At 44.6% G+C, this 19,011-nt stretch overlaps 1 protein-coding gene across 2 annotated transcripts in view; it reads left to right on the top strand.

Moving 5' to 3' along the window:
* Nucleotides 1–3,684: 3,684 nt before the first annotated feature.
* TASOR2 (transcription activation suppressor family member 2) overlaps nt 3,685–19,011 on the top strand; it is a 128,020-nt gene continuing 112,693 nt past the window's right edge. For both annotated transcript variants that reach the window (XM_033958322.1, XM_033958323.1), the window contains exon 1: nt 3,685–4,079. In XM_033958322.1, the coding sequence (XP_033814213.1) occupies nt 4,019–4,079 (61 nt within the window). In that variant the 5' untranslated portion in view covers nt 3,685–4,018. The remainder of the gene's footprint in view (nt 4,080–19,011) is intronic.

The following is a 19,011-nucleotide window of genomic DNA, read 5'->3' as shown; positions in this document are numbered from 1 at the left end:
TTAACTCCAGAGACAAGGCCATTCACTGCTCCACGGGACGGTGGATGGCCTTGTCCCCGTACCCGCAATGAGCACTTTCTTTCCCCCCACCTTTTTGGCGGGTTACCCGCGGGTGACAGCCACCGTGCCATTCTCTAGGTAGGAGTGCCAGCACACCTGATCAGACTAATTAGATCACTCTATTATGATCAAGAAGCTACAGTGCGAACCAGATATGGAGATACAGAATGGTTCAAGACCAAAAAGGGTGCAAGACAAGGATGAATCCTCTCTCCTTTTCTTTTCAATCTCTATGCAGAAGTAATCATGAGGAAGCTGTACTTAGATGACTCGGGGTGTTGGGGTGAAAACAGGAAGAAGAACCATCAGCAATCTGAGATATGCAGAGGATACTACCCTACTGGCAGAGAGTGAGAAGGACCTCAAGAAGCGGATCCTGAAGATGAAAGAAGAAAGCAAGAAGATAGGACTTTACCTAAACATCAAAAAGACCAAAATGATATTGTCAACAAGAAAGTCAACATAAAGACCAACAATGAAGAAATAGAAGTGGTTGACAGCTTCATTTTCCTTGAGTCCCTCACTGATCACAGAGATCAAGCATCGATTAGCACTGGGGCATGCAGCCATGGTGGGCATAGACCATATAAGGAAGTGCAGGGACGTCTCAGTCACCATCAAAGAAAGGCTCATCATTACATTACATTAGTGATTTCTATTCCGCTATTAGCTTGCGGTTCAAGGCAGATTACATAAGAATTGTTATGATATTAAGAAGTATATAAGGAATATCCTGAACATTTTCTAATTTGCTGAGGAGTAGATAGTATTGCAGGTGAAGCTTGGGACACCTCAACCAGACACAGGAGAACCCACACAATATTCACACACCCGCCAACCAAAAACATCAATCAAAGGAAACTGTATGACAACCTACTGGCCACCAGAGCAGCGAAACTGGACAGACAACTCACCAATCTGCTGACTTCTACCACAGACTACAAAACCTTCAAAAAAGAAACGAAAATCCTACTCTTCAAAAAATACGTAAAACCAATATAACACAACCAAACATATCCCAAACTCCTCCTGCAAAACTATCTACTCCTTAGCAAATTAGAAAATGTTGAAACTATTCCTTATGTACTTCTTAATATCATAACAATTCTTATGTAATCTGCCTTGAACCGCAAGGAATAGAAATCACTAATGTAATGTAATATTAGTTTTACGTATTTTTTGAAGAGTAGGGTTTTCGTTTCTTTTTTGAAGGTTTTGTAGTCTGTGGTCTAAGTCAGCAGATTGGTGAGTTGTCTGTCCAGTGTCGCTGCTCTGGTGGCCAGTAGGTTGTCATACAGTTTTCTTCGTTTAATATTTTGGGTTGGCGGTTTGTGAATAGTGTGTGGGTTCTTCTGTGTCTGGTTGAGGTGGATTGAATTAGTCGATTGTTCCAGTATGTTGGGTTGTCTCTATTTATAGTTTTAAATAGTAGGCAGTGGAATCTGAAGTTTACTCTGGCTTGTATTGGGAGCCAGTGTGAGTCGTGGTATGCCTCTGTGATGTGGTCGTATTTTTTCAGCGAATAGATAAGTCTTATGACTGTGTGTTGTATTGTTTGTAGTTGTTTTATTGTGGTTGCTGGGCAGGGGAAATATAGTATGTTGCAGTAGTCTATTAGGCCTAGGATTAGTAATTGTACTATGAGTTGGAATTGTTTTCTGTCGAAGAATTTTCGAACTTGTCTTAGATTTCTCATAATTGTGAATGATGTTTTTATTTTGTTGATTTGTGGTTGTATTGTACAACCTCTGTCTATCAGCACTCCAAGGAATTTTAGCGTGGGTTGAAAGGGGTATGAGATTGAGTTTATTACTAGGTTTGTCACTGCCATTGTGTTCCCAATTGTGATATATAGCTGTGAGACATGGACACTCACGAAAGCAGACAGAAGAAAAATTGATGCCTTCGAGCTGTAGTGCTGGAGAAGACTTCTACAAATCCCTTTGCCCTGTACTTCTGTAATGTTCCAGTGAGAGCAGCAACCCCAACCTGCTGCTTGCGCCAGTGTCGGCTCTTCCTCTGACGTCACCTCCTAGGTGGGGGTCCAGGAAGTGACATCAGAGGAAGAACCGATGCTGTTGCAAGCAGCAGGTTGGGTTGTTGCTCACAACAAGAGCATTAAAGAGGTAAGAGGGAAGGAGTGCACAGTAATGGGTGGGATGTTCTTGGTCATATAAACCCAGAGTTGTCCCAGGAAGGCAAAATTACCAGACAGACACTGACCTATTTTGGATATGTGATGAGGGTTAATTCACTAGAAAAGGAGGTGCTACTCGGAATGGTCAGTGGTAAAAGGAAGCAGGGGAGACCAAAGGCCCATTGGCTGGATACCATCAAGAATGACACGGGAATGAACATCAAGCATTACGTTACATTAAAATGCATTTCTAGGCCGCAATACCTTCCAGATCGATGCGGTTTACATCATCAAAAGACTGTACATCACAGTGAAATACAAGAGAAATATCATCTTCCTTACTTTCCTAAGAATTTTACTTGTAGTTTCTGATTCTACATATTGAAATAGGTACTGCCAGTCACTAATGCCATGCTTCTCAACCTTTTCGTGTCAGAGCCCAGGACAGAAATCTGAGGACTCCTAAAGTCAACTAGCAGGCTGTACCTTATTCAATTTCAGGTACAATCGGGGGGCCCTTTTCTTACTGTAAGACACAATAAATCACACTCCAATAAATTGGTATTTCTGTACTAATAATCACAGAGAAAATCTATGTGATCTGGAGCAGTTCTGTGAAATACAGAATATGTTTGCATTTAACATTATGTGGGGGTAATGTAATACAGATCTGTAGCTGAAATGGGACTAAATGTAAGCTCCCCATGTGCTTGTGGATGCTAAAGCCTGCATTATGGCTGCTTTCTCTTTCACTGCAGTTAATTTTGGAGGAAAGATGGAAGGTTTTTCTCTTTCAGTAAATTTGCAGCTCTGGAACTCCTATGTGTGATCGTATCGGGGCACATATTTATTTACTACATAGTTTCATAAGTGCCATTTTCCCCATGAAACTATTACATTGACATGCTTCGAAAAGAAATAAAAATCGTAACAATAATGACGAGAAAGTAAAGATAAGCGCCCCAGCCCTTCCTCAGGTCCCTTAACGACCTCCTTGACGATTTCACCGCCTATAGATTCTTATTTTCCTGACGGGTAATTTCGCGCCGATCCCTTACTGGGACCGAGGCTCCGGCCGGCCATCCAAGGACGACGGGGGGAAGGAGGCAGCCCATTATGACGTTACACCAGACGTCACAAAGGCGATTATGCGCTTCAACGATCAAGGTTACAGAAACCAACCCAACGGAGCACCGCCCTCGCAGAGCCGGCCCCACCCCTACCTCGCGGACCACGCGCTCGCGCACCTGCAGCCTCGCCTCGACCCCGTGGGAAGCGAGCCAGCGGGAGAGGAGGGAAAGGGGGAGGGGGCAGCGCGCGGAGTTTGCTTCCGGTTGAGTTTTCACTTTCTGTTTTTTTTGTCCCTTGAACGCTCGCTTTTCACTTCCGGGGTCTGTCGGGCGGACATATTTTTTTCCCTTTCAGCGAGGTCGTACTCTCACTTTTTATTTACGGCCTTAGCTGTTCTTTTTTTTTTTTACCTCGATATTATCCGCATTTGGTCTCTTTTCTCTGGGAACAAAGGAGCCGGGGCGCCACCATGTCCTTTAGCTCCGTCGCATGTACTCCTCAGCCTCCCGTAACGCCGCCACGTTAACGCGGCCGCCTTCCTAAGCGAGACTGCGCGCGTTTCGTGGGGAAAATAAACCTCGCCCCCCCCCTCCCCCGTGAGGGTGGAAAATGGGCCTGAAATTCCCATGCTTTGGAAAGATGGAGCGCGTCTGGAGAGCGAGCTGAGGAGGGCTCTGCTCCCTGCGGACGTGACCCCCCCCCCCCCCCATTGTCCGAAAGACGGTGTCTCTTTGGGGGTTGGGAGGCCAAATGAAAACTATGGGAGAGAGGGTGGACAATGGGGCCGGGACTTCCGTGTCAGCTGCTACAGGTGAGGGATTGCCCTGGTCTCTTCTGACAGATGGCACCAGTAGCACACTGTGGAAAATGACATCACTTCACTGCCTCATCGTCTAGAGCAGTGGGGGCCAATCGGGTTTTCAGGATAGCCCTCATGAATATGCATGGAGCAGGTTTGCATTTCTGGCACCTTCATTATATGCAGATCTCTCTCTGTGCATATTCATGAGGGCTATCCTGAAAACCCGACTGGCCTGGTGGTCCTCCAGGACAGGGTTGGGAACCACTGGTCTAGAGCAGTGGGGGGCCAATCGGGTTTCAGGATAGCCCTCATGAATATGCATGGAGCAGATTTGCATGCCTGGCACCTCCATTATATGCAGATCTCTCTCTGTGCATATTCATGAGGGCTATCCTGAAAACCCGATTGGCCTGGTGGTCCTCCAGGACAGGGTTGGGAACCACTGGTCTAGAGCAGTGGGGGGCCAATCGGGTTTCAGGATAGCCCTCATGAATATGCATGGAGCAGGTTTGCATTTCTGGCACCTTCATTATATGCAGATCTCTCTCTGTGCATATTCATGAGGGCTATCCTGAAAACCCGATTGGCCTGGTGGTCCTCCAGGACAGGGTTGGGAACCACTGGTCTAGAGCAGTGGGGGGCCAATTGGGTTTCAGGATAGCCCTCATGAATATGCATGGAGCAGATTTGCATGCCTGGCACCTCCATTATATGCAGATCTCTCTTTGTGCATATTCATGAGGGCTATCCTGAAAACCCAACTGGCCTGATGATCCTCCTGGACAGGGTTGGGAACCAATTTGCATGCCTGTCACTTCCATTCTATGCAAATCTCTCTCATGTATATTTATTAGGGCTAGCTTGAAAACTTGATTGGCCTGCTGGTCCTCCAGGACAGGGTTGGGAACCACCGGTCTATAGACCATGATACAATATTTGCTGCTTCCTTTTCTTAAGGCTAGATTTGCTCATGCCTACTTTTGGTTAGGGTCTTCTAGCCCCAGTGTTTCTTTTCTGCTAGAGTACAAATCAACAGTCTAATGTTTTAGAAGTCATCCAAAGATGACTTGCGTCTGCTTATGTTGAGGGGTTAATATGCAAATTAGCATGAGGTAATTGGTTTTGCGTTGTTTCAATGGTTCGTGCATGTTAAGGGCATTTTGTGGTAAGGGTAGTATCTAGGTACAGAACTGGTGTGGTGAAAATACCACTGTTAGAGGTTGCTATTCAAGACTACTACCGTGTTTCCCCGAAAATAAGACAAATGTTTTATATTAATTTTGGGTCCAAAAAATGCACTAGGGCTTACTTTTGGGGATGTCTTATTTTTTTTTCATGTCCAACAATTATCTCTCCCTTCCTCTCCTCCACCCCAATTCTTCATCTTCACCCCCCCTATGTGCAGCATCTTTCTATCCCTCCAAACCATCCCCCTGTGCAGCAGAACCCCACCGACCCTCCCACCATGAGACTGACATACCTCTGCTCTGAGGCCTCCTAAATCAGCAGGGGTGGGAGTTGCTGAATTGACAAGTCCAATTTTTTCAGCAAATCAGGCAGCATTAGTGTCAGGGATGAAGTCAAGGGGTGTCGGGTACATTCGGGGGGGGGGGTTGATCTTAACTACAGCTTGTTTTGGGGGTAGGGCTTATATTAGGAGCATCTTTAAAAATCATGTTAGGGCTTATTTTCAGGGAAAACAGGGTATGAGGATAAACATGCATTTAATGCTGAGTGTGTATAATGCTCAGAAGGCTTCAGCGTAGTAAAGATGGGTGCAAATTGTGTTGAAATGGATGTTACTGGGGCCAGTAAGTATTCCTTTACAATGCACAGAAGGAAATGGTTTACATAACACCAAAAAGTTTTTGCCAGGTCAGGTGCAACATTGAGGGTTTTGAGGAGAGGATTTATTTTCAATTTTTCCCATTGAACTGATGGTTTTGTCTTCTTTCACAAGTGCAAATTTTAAAGGCAGTTGGGAACAAACAAGTGCACGTGTTTGAGCAAAAGCATACGTCCGTACTTGTGTGTAAATATTAACATTGAAAAATGTCATGTGCTAGTAATATTTATGAGGCTCATATTTAGGCGCAGAAGAAAAAGTACCCTTATGTGTTGGCATGTTGTTTGTTTGTTTGGTTTTTTTTGTCTGGGCATGTGCAGAAGAGCATGCTTACTACAAAACCTTTGTGTGCATATGCCAGGCATGTTCCTCACTTTGAGAATTGATTTGCTTTTTTTGTGTGTGTGTTACTGTTTGCTCAGCTTTGTGCACTAGCCCCATGGAGAGCACATAAACAGTTGTGGGTTCACTTAGTGCCTCGATGCTAACTGCTGTCAGGGTGTTGTGTGCTAATGGGTATTTTAATGTTGGACCTATAAAGGACATTCTGGGCACGGCTCCCAGTAATGGCTGCATTAAACTTGCTCTTTCTTAACTGCATGTTAGCTTATTGCATTAAGGTGTAAAATCGGTTGTATTTTAGTATAAGGGCCATGAAGTATTGAAAAGTATGTACATGTAAAATGTATGGATTGTAACCAATGAAGTGTGAAAATCACCACCTAGAGGTAAAGGAGAATAGAGAGCTCTCCAGTTTTGACAGATAATTTCTACATGCTGTCATAGATCTGATTTTTATGTGCCTTTATATCTTTTGATGTTATCTTGCACTTTGAAGGTCAGAGTTGTTACCATTTATCAGGTGTGATAAGCAGATAGACAAGGGCCTCATCTTGTTGCCATGTGCCTGGCTACATAAGAATAGCCATACTGGGTCAGACAGTGGTCTATCTAGACCAGTATCCTGCTTCCAGCAGTAGCCAATCCAGGTCAGAAGTACCTGGTGGAAACTAGAGGTCTGCACAGGAACGGGGACCCCCAGCCCCCAGGTTAACGGAACTCCCACAGGTACCCCTCCAAGGCCCACTCGACTCGAGGCCTACCTTATTTACGGTCCGGCGCAGCACTGAGCGAGTCCCGACGAATCAGCAGCATGTCACATAGGCATGGAGCTCATCACGTAGGCAGTAAGCTCAGCACAGGCACACGGTTCAGCTGCAGCACAATGGGCCAATCACAAATGAACTCTAAGGTCGTTTGTGATTGGCCCATTGTGCTGCAGCTGAACTAATGTGTGCCTGTGCTAAGCTTACTGCCTACGTGATGAGCTCTAGAAGAGGGAGAGCCGGCGGCTGAGTTGCTGTTTCTGGGGAGCTGTGGCGCTTCATTTTCCGTTGTCTTTGTGGAGCTCTCCGAGCGAGGAGCAGGATGGCTCTCTGGCTCCCAGCTGCGTTCTGCCCTGCCCCCACCTGAGCTGGCCAAAGTTGCATGGGGTAAGTGTGGGCACTGGGTCTGGAGAAGGGAAGGACCTCGGAGGTGCGAGGCGGGCCAGGCCAGAACCCTGCACCTCCCCCTCCACGGCTCCCCGCTGCCATGGTGAAGGTGGCTGCAGCTCCTGGGCACTGGGGTGGCTGGCTGGGAGAGGGCCTACTCCCCCTGCCAAACCACTTGGCAGGAGCTGGCTGATGCTGCTGAGGTCAGGTTAGTGGGGGTGGGGGAGGGGGAAAGGCTTACTGGGACTTGGCATGCATGTGACATGTGGGAGGAGGGGGGCACAAGATAGCAAAGACAAGTTAGCAGACAGTATGGCTAATATGAGAACTAGCAAAAGGGACAGATGACCATCATGAGGGGTAGGGAGAATGAGACAATGGTGATATGGAGCATGGGATGACAGGTGGCTAGAGAATAAGGTGGCAGACAGGCCAGCCAAGGTGATAGCCTTCCACCTTGGGCAGAGAAGGAGAGAGATGTAGGGAGAGTGAAGTGGCAGGCTGGATAGGGTGAAGGAGAACGGATAGAATCTGGTGACAGGAACAGGCATAAGGGGGTACAGAGATGATGGTGACAGGATCAGGGGTAGGGAGAGTGTGGTGATGGTGACAAGGAAGCAAGTGGGCCAGTGTGAGAGGTAGGGAGGTTGTGTTCTGTATGTATGAAAAGGACTGTTTTCTTTTAGCGTTGATTGTGCAGGATTGATCCCATGATGCACCAGGGAGGGGCCTTAAGCCCTGATTGGCCCAGGCACTTAAGGCCCCTGGGCCAACTGGAATCTTAAGCCCTATTTGCAGTGCATTCTGGGATGCACTGGGAGTGGCCTGATTCCAATTGGCCAGATCCATTAGGCCACTCCCATGGCTCATAATTGGAAAAACATGGCTCATAATTGGAAAAAAAAATTGATTGCTAGGTGCCTATCTTCTTAGGGGTGGAGAAGGACTTAGTTGCTGCTAGGCGCGATTCTGTAAAGGACTTAGGCACCTATAATGTAGGCCTTTAAAACCCTGGCCTACATTACAAATACCTAAGTTTAAGTTAAGTGTGATTCTTTAATAGGCGCTTAAGCATGATTGACAAGAGATGCCTATCTTTTTAGACCAAATACAAAACACTCAATTTGTTCTTTTGCTTATCCTTAATTCCCCCGACCTTGATAAAGACAAACAAAACGCCTCGGGAAGGGGAACCTTAAAGACTAAAAGATAAATTCAATTTTAAATATCTAATAAATTAAATTAAAAACTTAAATAAGTTATAAAGAAAATTAAGTTATGATATAAGAATTGTGAAGGGAATAATGAAGAGCACCACTCCTACCAATTTTGTTTGAAATGGTGGAATCTGAACTCCCATATAACAAAAGAACAAATTGAGTTGTATTTGAGTTTGTATTTGATGGATTCTTCACGCTATTGGTGAGTTAGGAAAGTTTGGTAGATATCTTTTTAGACCACCATTTACAGAATTTCTCAGATTGAGTCTAAAACGATAGATCTAGATGCTGGTTAAAATAACCAAGCTGACTGCAATTCTAATGTCACCACATAGAAGTCCAATTGATTTGACTAAAGCTTGATCCACGTCATACACCTGATTTGATATTTTCTTTGGGTTGCATTTATTCCCCATTTAAAACTATTCAACATAGGATGCAAAAATGGCATGTTAATTGCTGCTAAACTGCACTGATTGGCTTGCAATTCGAAGCTGTATTGTGAACCTACAGTGTACACTATTAAAATGCCTAATGTGAATTATAACCTTGAAAAAGTACTAAAAAGATCCATGTTTGTGCATGGCTTTTAATCCTGCTTTGTTGTTAATCTTTGTTCATTAACAATGCAGCTGTGGTTGAGAAACTACTTTTATCTATAATTATTCCAGTGGCATGGGCTTCGAAGGCGAGGCACGCTTGGAACGGTGCCTCGAGCGAGGTTGGGCGGCCGTAGAAGCCTGCCTTGAGAGAGTAGGTGAAGAATCACTCGAGGACAAATGGCGAGAGCAACGCTTCTTGTCTCGGGGCTCCTCGGCGCGACGCTCAGACTGGTGTACAGGGAGCGAAGTCGAGGTCGGGGCAAGCTGGGCCAAAACAGAGGAGATCTGCGTGTCAGAATAACCTTAAGCATGTCCTCGAACATTGGCATCAAGACCAATGGATGTGGTCGGACTAGTGCAGCAGTGCGCTCCAATGAGGGCAACCTCGAGGTAGATTATTCCCTTAGCTTGGAGGCACGCTTTGGAGGAGGTCTCGTAGAGGCTGGCAGGACTGCACTCACTGCCTGGGATGTCAGAGACTCCGTGGAAGCCTTCTTCGGTAGCAGAGCTGAACCTGAAGGAGGAAGAGGAGACTTACCGGAGACCGAAGCCTTAGCAGCCAGAGCAGCCGAGGCCTTCGAAGCCGAGGTGGATTTGCTCGGGGCCGAGGCCTTCGAGGTTAAGGTCAAGACCGAGGTTGAGGTCTTGTCAGCCGACTGATCCATGGCACCGAAGAGCTCAGCAATCTTGGCCTGCCGCCGTCGAAGAGCCCGAGGTTGGAGAGTGGCACAACGCGGGCAAGAGTCAGTAGGTTGATCAAAACCCAAACAGAGAATACACCAACGGTGTGGGTCGGTAATCGAGATCACCCGACTGCACTGCATGTACTTTTTAAACCCAGTAACAGGCTGGGACATAGGGAAAAGTGGCGGCCGCGGCTGCACGAGGACAAAAAACAGGGTCCCCCGGTTGAAAACGTCGAAGGAAAAACACAACAAAAAGACTGTAGACGTTGCACAGCGACTCTGATCGAAGAAAAACAACAAAAGAAGCCGCGGTGCAGGAAGGCACTTAGAATCGAACGCAGAGAACAGAAACAGGGCTTTCTGGCTCCGCAGAAAACTAAGAACTGAGGCCACGCTGAGGAGACGCGCCCCCTAGCTGAGCGGGAAGGCACACGCGCATGCGCGGTGCAGCACTAGCAAACTTTAAGATCTTCAATCAAGTTTGCTTGAAAAGCTGTCTGCGACGGGGTTCCGTGGATGACGTCACCCACATGTAGAGAATATCTGCCTGCTGTCCCTGGATAACAAACTGTGCTTTATTACAGTCTGCATACCTTGGAAGGAGTGTGTAAATAATACTTGGAGAGGAACAAAACAAGCATGTCTTTTGAGTAATCTGGAATAAATAAAGAGCAATAGAACAATTGTATAAATTGATGCTTCAGTGAAGGCATCCCAGTGCTGTGCAGTCAATGCCAATTCTATAATGGCATCTTGGCCCAAAATTCTGTTACAGAATATAAATGCATGTTTAGGCATGCCCTCTTACACTGTGTCAATAGTAGACATACCGTAAGCTGGTGTGGTCAAGTGTACCAAGTGGCGCATGTAATGTGAACTATGTTTATGTATGCTGGAACAAAGATATAGAACACCATATCTGCAACAGAAAACTGGCCCCGGAGACCACAAAACACCATGCTACCTCTGACACTGTGCACTCCATCATGCACATGACCGTGGACGTTGTTACCCTTCACCTTCTACCTCGCAGCACCTCTTTTTAAACAGGACTAGTTTATCTCTTCTTGTATTGTATCATCTCTCAAAACAGCAGTAGCATCCTTGTACTATACTTCTCCCTCCGTATCCACGGGGGTTAGGTGCAGAGCCGGTCCGCGAAGTGTGAAAAACAGTGAATAACTTCTCGGCCGGCTCTGACCTACCCCCGCCTCCCTCCCGACATCCCAGACCTTACCTGGTGGTCTAGCGGGCTTTCGGGGCAGGAGCGATCTTCCTACGCTCCTGCCCCGTGCAGATCACTCATTGGAAATGGCTGCCATGAGCTCCGATAGTCGCTCCAGACTACGACAGGAACTCCCTGCAGCCATTTCCTATGAGTGATCTGCACGGGGCAAGAGCGTAGGAAGATCGCTCCTGCCCAGAAAACCCGCTAGACCACCAGGTAAGGCTTAAAAATAGGTGATAAAAATTAAAAATCACCCCCCCCCCCCAAAAAAAAAAACAATCGCGAATAACCGAATCCATGGATATTGAAACCACGGATTTGGAGAGAGAAGTGGGTATACTAAATTGTCTCTTTAAATTGTACTGTAAGTCATCTTGAACCTAATTAGGCATAATGCAACTCAGAAATACCAGGTTAGATTAGATTATTAATATGTAACTTTTGCAAATGGGCCCTCTTGTCTCCTTTAGGGTACATTACTACTACTACTACTGCTGCATTATAACACTATGGGCTCCTTTTACGTTAGGGCATTAACGCACGGAATAGCATGCGCTACATTGCTGTGCATTGAGCTGGCGTTATTTCTTGCTGAGTAGCGCGCGGTAATATCCTGCGTGCGCTAAAAACGCTAGTGCACATTGGTAAAAGGAGCCCTATGTCTTAAAGATAGAGGCAGTGGTATTTTGGAATGATTGAGTTTTGAGGCTTAGAATCTCATAGATTTATACTACCTGTACTCCACTCTGCATCAGAAGTTTTTTTCTCATCTTGTTTGATGTTGATCTTGCCATAAAAGATAAATCATATCATTTTCATAAATAAACTAATGACTTTTATATTCAGCAACAGTTTTTCCTATCTTTGCTATGCTTCATTGCCTCTATGTACCTCTCTTCCAATTAAGAAAGATCATATTTCTATATATGGTGAGGAAAAATGTAACCAGCAAAGTGATGATAGTTATGAACAAGAAAGGAAAACCTATACTGTTGACGGTCAGTCCAGAAGAGGTATGCAGGCAGATTGATAGGCTTAAGAGCGGCAAATCCCTGGGACTGGATGGCATCCATCCAAGGGTCATTAAGGAACAGAAAGGGACTATACATAAGAACATAAGAATTGCCGCTGCTGGGTCAGACCAGTGGTCCATCATGCCCAGCAGTCCGCTAACTCAGCGGCCTCCAGGTCAAAGACCAGTGCTCTAAATGAGTCCAGCCTCACCTGCGTACGTTCCAGTGTTTTCCCCTATAACAGACTCCGGAAGAGCTTTCCAGTTTTCTACCACTCTGGGTGAAGAAGAACTTCCTTACGTTTGTACGGAATCTATCCCCTTTCAACTTTAGAGAGTGCCCTCTCGTTCTCCCTACCTTGGAGAGGGTGAACAATCTGTCTTTATCTGCTAAGTCTATTCCCTTCAGTATTTTGAATGTTTCGATCATGTCCCCTTTCAGTCTCCTCTTTTCAAGGGAGAAGAAGTCCAGTTTCTCTAATCTCTTACTGTACAGCAACTCCTCCAGCCCCTTAACCATTTTAGTCGTTCTTCTCTGGACCCTTTCGAGCAGTACAATTTCCTTCATGTACGGCGACCAGTGCTGGACGCAGTATTCCAGGTGGGGGCGTACCATGGCCCGGTACAGTGGCATGATAACCTTCTCCGATCTGTTCATGATCCCCTTCTTAATCATTCCTAGCATTCTATTCGCCCTTTTCACCGCCTGCACCACACATTGCGCGGATGGCTTCATTGACTTGTTGACCAGTACTCCCAAGTCTCTTTCCTGGGGGTCTCTACGAATACTGCACCGGACATCCTGTATTCGTGTATAAGATTTTTGTTACTAACATGTATCACCTTACACTTATCTATGTTAAATCTCATTTGTCATGTCGCTGCCCATTTCGCGAGCGTTTTTATGTCATATTGCAGGTCTTCGCAATCCTTCTGCATCTTCACTACTCTGAATAACTTCGTATCATCTGCAAATTTAATCACCTCGCTTGTCATACCAATTTCCAGGTCGTTTATAAATATGTTGAAGAGCACAGGTCCAAGCACCGAACCCTGCGATACTCCACTCGTGATGTTTTTCCAGTCCGAGTATTGTCCATGTACCCCCACTCTCTGTTTCCTATCCGTCAACCAGTTTTTTATCCACGTGAGTATTTCACCCTCGATTCCATGGCTCACAATTTTTCGAATTGCAGATATACAATGTCGACCGGGTCACCCTTGTCTATCTGCCTGTTTACTCCATCGAAGAAGTGCAGCAAGTTCATCAAGCAAGATCTTCCTTTGCTGTAGCTGTGCTGGCTGGTCCTCATCAGATTGTGTCCGTCTAAGTGGTCAATGATGTGGTCCTTTATCAGCGCCTCTACCATCTTTCCCAGTACCGAGGTCAGACTCACCGGTCTGTAGTTTCCTGGATCTCCCCTCAAACCTTTCTTGAAGATCGGCGTAACATTCACCACTTTCCAGTCTTCCGGAGTCCTTCCTGATTTGATCAACAGTTTGGATTTTAGTTGGAGCAGTTCAGCTATAGTCCCTTTCAGTTCCTTGATGACCCTCGGATCGATGCCATCTGGTTCCGGGGATTTATCGTTCTTAAGCCTATCAATCTGCCTGCATACCTCTTCTAAACTGACCGTCAACCCCTTCAGTTTCCTGTCTTCGTTTCCAGCATATAGCCTGATGAGTTCTGATATGCTGTGTATATCCTCTTCGGTAAAAAATGTGCTCAGTTTGTCGGTGATTGCTTTGTCCTCCTTTTGCACTCCCTTTATTCTATGGTCATTCAACGGTCCCACCACTTCCTTCACGGATCGTTTCCCTTTAATATATCAAAAGAATGGCTTGAAGTTTTTCGCCTCCTTGGCTATTTTCTCCTTGTAGTCTCTTTTGGCCCCTTTTACCGCCTTATGGCACCTGCGTTGATGTTGTTTGTGCTTATTCCAGCTTTTGTCCGTTCTTGACCTTTTCCATTCATTAATCAAAGTTTTCTTGTCTCTGATCGCTTCCTTCACCTCTACAGTGAGCATCAACTAATAGCAAATCTGTCGATCAAATCGGGAAAGATTCCAGAAGACTGGAAGGTGGCGAATGTTACACTGATCTTCAAGAAAGGTTCGAGGGGCGATCAGGAAAACTGCAGACTTGTGAGTCTGACCTCGGTACCGGGAAAGATGGTAGAGGCGCTGATAAAGGACTGCATCATTGATCACTTTGACGGCCACAATCTGATGAGGACCAGCCAGTACGGGTTCAGCAAAGGACGATCTTGCTTGACGAATTTGCTGCATTTCTTTGAGGGTGTAAACAGGCAGGTCAACATTGCATATCTGGATTTTCAGAAGGCGTTCGACAAGGTTCCGCATGAACTACTTTGGAAAATTGCGATCCATGGAATAGAGAGTGAAATACTCACGTGGATTAAAAACTGGCTGACGGATGAGAAACAGAGACAATACTCGGACTGGAAAAACGTTACCAGCGGGATGTCGCAGGGCTCGGTACCCCAAATGTACCCACAATAAGAGATATAAGAGATCGTTTAGGAATAGTATGTGAAAAATATAGATTATCGGCCCTTTTAACAAATCAATGGGCAAAGTTTAAAGATATATGGGAGAAATACATTGAATTGGAAAACTAGGATATTTGTAAGTTTTAAATTATATATTATCCTATCCTTATGAAAAGAGAATCCAGGCCTCCTGGGGGGAGGGGAGGGAAGGGAGTGGGATTGTTTTAAGTGTTTGTAGGACAAGACGTGTTATTTCACCATTTTATCAAAGATTATGAATCATGTTAATTGTAATTTATGTCTTGTATTGAGATTATTGTACTATATATATATATATATATATATTTTTTATGAATCATGTTAATTGTAATTTATGTCTTGTATTGAGATTATTGTACTATATATATATATATATATATATATATATTTATTTTTTTTTTTTTTTAATATTAAAATAAAGAATAAAAAAAAAAAAGGAAAGCAGAGAGAAAAATCATCCATGATGTTGTGGAATAAATTTTTTTTTTTTTTTTTGCTAAGAATTCTTTGAGCCATTCCCCCTAGAACAGGGGTAGGCAATTCCAGTCCTCGAGAGCCGGAGCCAGGTCAGGTTTTCAGGATATCCACAATAAATGTGCATGAGATAAATTTGCATCTCAAGGAGGCAGTTCATGCAAATCCATCTCATACATATTCATTGTGGATATCCTGAAAACCTGACCTGGCTCTGGCTCTCGAGGACCGCAATTGCCTATCCCTGTCCTAGAATACTAATATTTTTTTAGAAATCCCATCTGTCGGAGAAGCTTATGGCTCACATTTAATTTCTGAACTAACCACATAGTAACATTGAAAATGACGTCGGATAAGACCTGCTTAGTCCAACAGTTGGCACTCATTACCAGTTCATATATGATGTACCTTTAATATATTTCTTGCATTCTTCCAGCTGAGAGTGCACCCAGAGGGCTAGAATGTTTTTGAAAGCAGCTTAAAAGACTTGTTTTTAAATTGACAGCTTATAATTCCATTCATTGTTACATTAATGAGGTTAGATTACATTACATTACATTACATTAGAGATTTCTATTCCGCCAATACCTTGCGGTTCAAGGCGGATTATAAAAGAAGTTATCTGGCTATTTCCAGAGGAATTGAAGAGTAGAGAGATTTGCTACAGAGAATTGGGATGAGTCTTGCGGAGTTAGTTTGTCTTCAGGGAGGTCTTGAATAGGATGGTTTTTATTTCTTTTCTAAACGATTTGTAGTCTGTAGTCTTTATCAGTAAATTGGAGAGCTGGTAGTCTAGTTTTGCTGCTTGAGTGGCTAGAAGGCCGTCGTACAGTTTTTTTCATTTTAATTCTTTGATTGGGGTTGAGTAAACAGTCTGTGCGTTCTCCTGTGTCTGGTTGAGGTAGTTTGGATTAGGCGGTTGTTTAGGTAGGCTGGGCTGTCTCCGTTTATGGTTTTAAATAGTAGGCAGTAGAATTTGAATTGTACTCTTGCTTGTATTGGGAGCCAGTGAGAGTCTAGGTACACCGCCGTGATGTGGTCGTGTTTCCTCAGCGAATAGATAAGTCTTAGCGCTGTGTTTTGAACTGTTTGTAGTTGTTTTATCATGGATGTGGGGCAGGGGAGATAGACTATGTTGCAGTAGTCTAGAACAGTGGTTCCCAACCCTGTCCTGGAGGAACACCAGGCCAATTGGGTTTTCAGGCTAGCCCTAATGAATATGCATGAAGCAAATTTGCATGCCTATCACTTCCATCATATGCAAATCTCTCTCATGCATATTCATTAGGGCTAGCCTGAAAACCCGATTGGCCTGGTGTTCCTCCAGGACAGGGTTGGGAATCACTGGTCTAGAAGAGCCAGGACTAGGGATTGGACAAGAGCTGGAATTGTGTTCTGTCGAAGAATTTTCAAACTTGCCTTAAGTTTCTCATGACCCCAAATGATTTTTGTATTGTTTTGTTGATTTGTGGTTGCATGGTACGGCATCTGTCAATTGTCATTCCTAGAAGTTTTAGAGTGGGTTGTATAGGGTATGTGATTGAGTTTATTACTAGGTTTGTTGTAGTTGGGGATTTATTATTTTCGAGGAGAATGAATTTTGTCTTGTCTGGGTTCAGATTCAGTTGTGATTATTCATCCATGTTGCAACTGTTTCAAGTGTCTTGTGTAGTGTGTCTGTCATGGAGGACGTTTGTTGGTCAAAAAGGAGGAGAATGGTGATGTCATCAGCATAGCTATAAGAGGTTAAGCATAATTTGTCCAGGCAGGTGCCGAGGGATGCAATGTAGAGATTGAAGAGAGTTGGGGATAGTGGAGATTCTTGGGATACGCCGCAGAGGTTGGACCATGGTTCTGATTTTTCTTTGTTCAACTTGACTCTGTAGGTTCTGGATTGTAGGAAGCCTTGAAACCATGTGTGAACCTTGTCTATGATCTCTATTGTTTCTAATATTTGTAGTAGGATGTTGTGGTCCACCAGGTCAAATGCTGCGGTGAGGTCCAGCTATATAATCAGCATTTTTCTACCTGTGCTGAGGTGTTGTCTAGCTGTGTCCAGGAGGGAACCTAGTGTCTCTGTGCTGTAGTTGGTTCTGAAACCCGATTGTGTGGGATGGAGTATGTTGTGGTCTTCTAGGTAAGTGGTGAGGAGTTTGGCTAACAGGCTTTCCATTAGTTTGACATAGAGTGGTATTGAGGCTATGTGTCTGTAGTTGGATGGTTGGTCTGTTGCTCCTTTAGGGTCTTTTAGGATAGTGGTGACAACAATTTCGCTGAGGTCTTGCGGGAAAAGGCCATCTGTTAGCATGGTTTGTATCCATTGTAAGAGGAAAGTGTGGAATTTGGTGCTGGAGGATTTTAATAGGTAAGGAGGGCAGTGCTTGAGATCGCAGGTTGCGTGGCTGTATTTTTTGTAGAGTTTGTTAAGGTCAGACCATTGTATTGTGGGAAAGTGGGACCAGGTTCTGTCTGCCGCTGCTGAATCTTTTTCTGTGGGGAGCATTGTGATCTCTTCTAGGTGGGTTGGGCTTCCAGAGAGGGTGGATCTGGCCGTTGTGATTTTGTTTTTAAAGTATTCGGCTAAAAGTGTAGGTGAGGGGGGAGGGGTTCCGTTATTGGCCAGATAGGGTTTGGTGTCTGTGAGTTCTTTTAGTATTAGGAATAGTTTTTTTGTGTCTTGGGTTTCTTTGCCTATTAGGTTGGAGTAGTGTGTTTTTCTTTTTTCTTTTAGTTTCAGTTTGTATTGTTGATTTAGTTTTTTCCAAGCTGTTTTCGTGGGTTCTTGGTTATTCTTTCTCTATTTTCTTTCTAGTCGTCTGCATTGTCTTTTGAGTAGGATCGTCTGCTAATTCTGTTTTTTGTTTGTATTGGGGCTAGCTCGTCTAGGGTAGCTGTGCTTATCTTGCACCATTGTGAGACGAAGTCCTTGGGGTTGCATTCTTGGAGTGCTGCGTCTGTTTTAGTCCAGAATTTGGAGGGGGTCGATGTAGTTATGAGAGTTGTAGGTTGATCTTTGTGGTTTTGGTTTGGTTTTGTCTTTGGCCCAGTTAAGGTTGAAGGAGTATGTGTAGTGATCTGACCAGAGGGATTTAGACCACTTTCCATTTGATGTTTGAATCTCTGGCAGTAAGGGCTGTTGGGTCATGAAAGCTGCTATGTCTAGTTGGTAACCTTTTTCATGTGTGATTTGTGGGTCTAATATCTTGTATGTTAGGGCTTCGAGGAATGACAGTAGGTTTTCTACTTGTTTGGAGGATTGGTCTTCGAGATGGAGGTTTAGGTCTCCTAGGATTAGGTTGTAAGTTGCTGTTAGTGAATTTTGATATATAAAATCTTCGAATTCGGGTCTAGCTGTGTTCCAATTCCCTGGTGTTATGTAGCAGAGCATGCAAGTTATGGATTCTTTTAGTGCAGTGCATGAGAGTTGGCAGGCTAGTAGATCCATGTAAGTGGTGGACGTTTTGGCTAATATATTCAGGTTTAGGGACTTTCTAGCTATGATGGCTAGACCTTCTCCTCTTTTTATTTCCCTGCAGACCACAGTTATTTTGTATCCCTTGGGACAGACTTCTGTTATCCTGGGATCTGAGTCTGATGTAAGCCAGGTTTCTGTGAGGAAGAGGCAGTCCAGATTCTCGTTTTCTATCCAGTCGTTTATGTTTTCTGTCTTAGGGCCTAGAGCTCTGATGTTTAAGTAGGCAAATGTAAGTATTGTGTATTCAGTTTGTGCACTGCTTATTGTTTTTGGATAGATGAGTGGTTTTGGGTGAGGATGAGGTTTGGTCATGGTGGGATTTGTTGGTCTTCTTCCCCATGTTGGTGTGATGGT

The sequence above is a fragment of the Geotrypetes seraphini genome, chromosome 9 (assembly GCF_902459505.1).
Source record: "Geotrypetes seraphini chromosome 9, aGeoSer1.1, whole genome shotgun sequence".
In the NCBI taxonomy this organism is placed as follows: domain Eukaryota; kingdom Metazoa; phylum Chordata; class Amphibia; order Gymnophiona; family Dermophiidae; genus Geotrypetes; species Geotrypetes seraphini.
The sequence above is the reverse complement of the archived record's forward strand: the minus strand, read 5'-3'. Positions and strand labels throughout refer to the sequence as shown.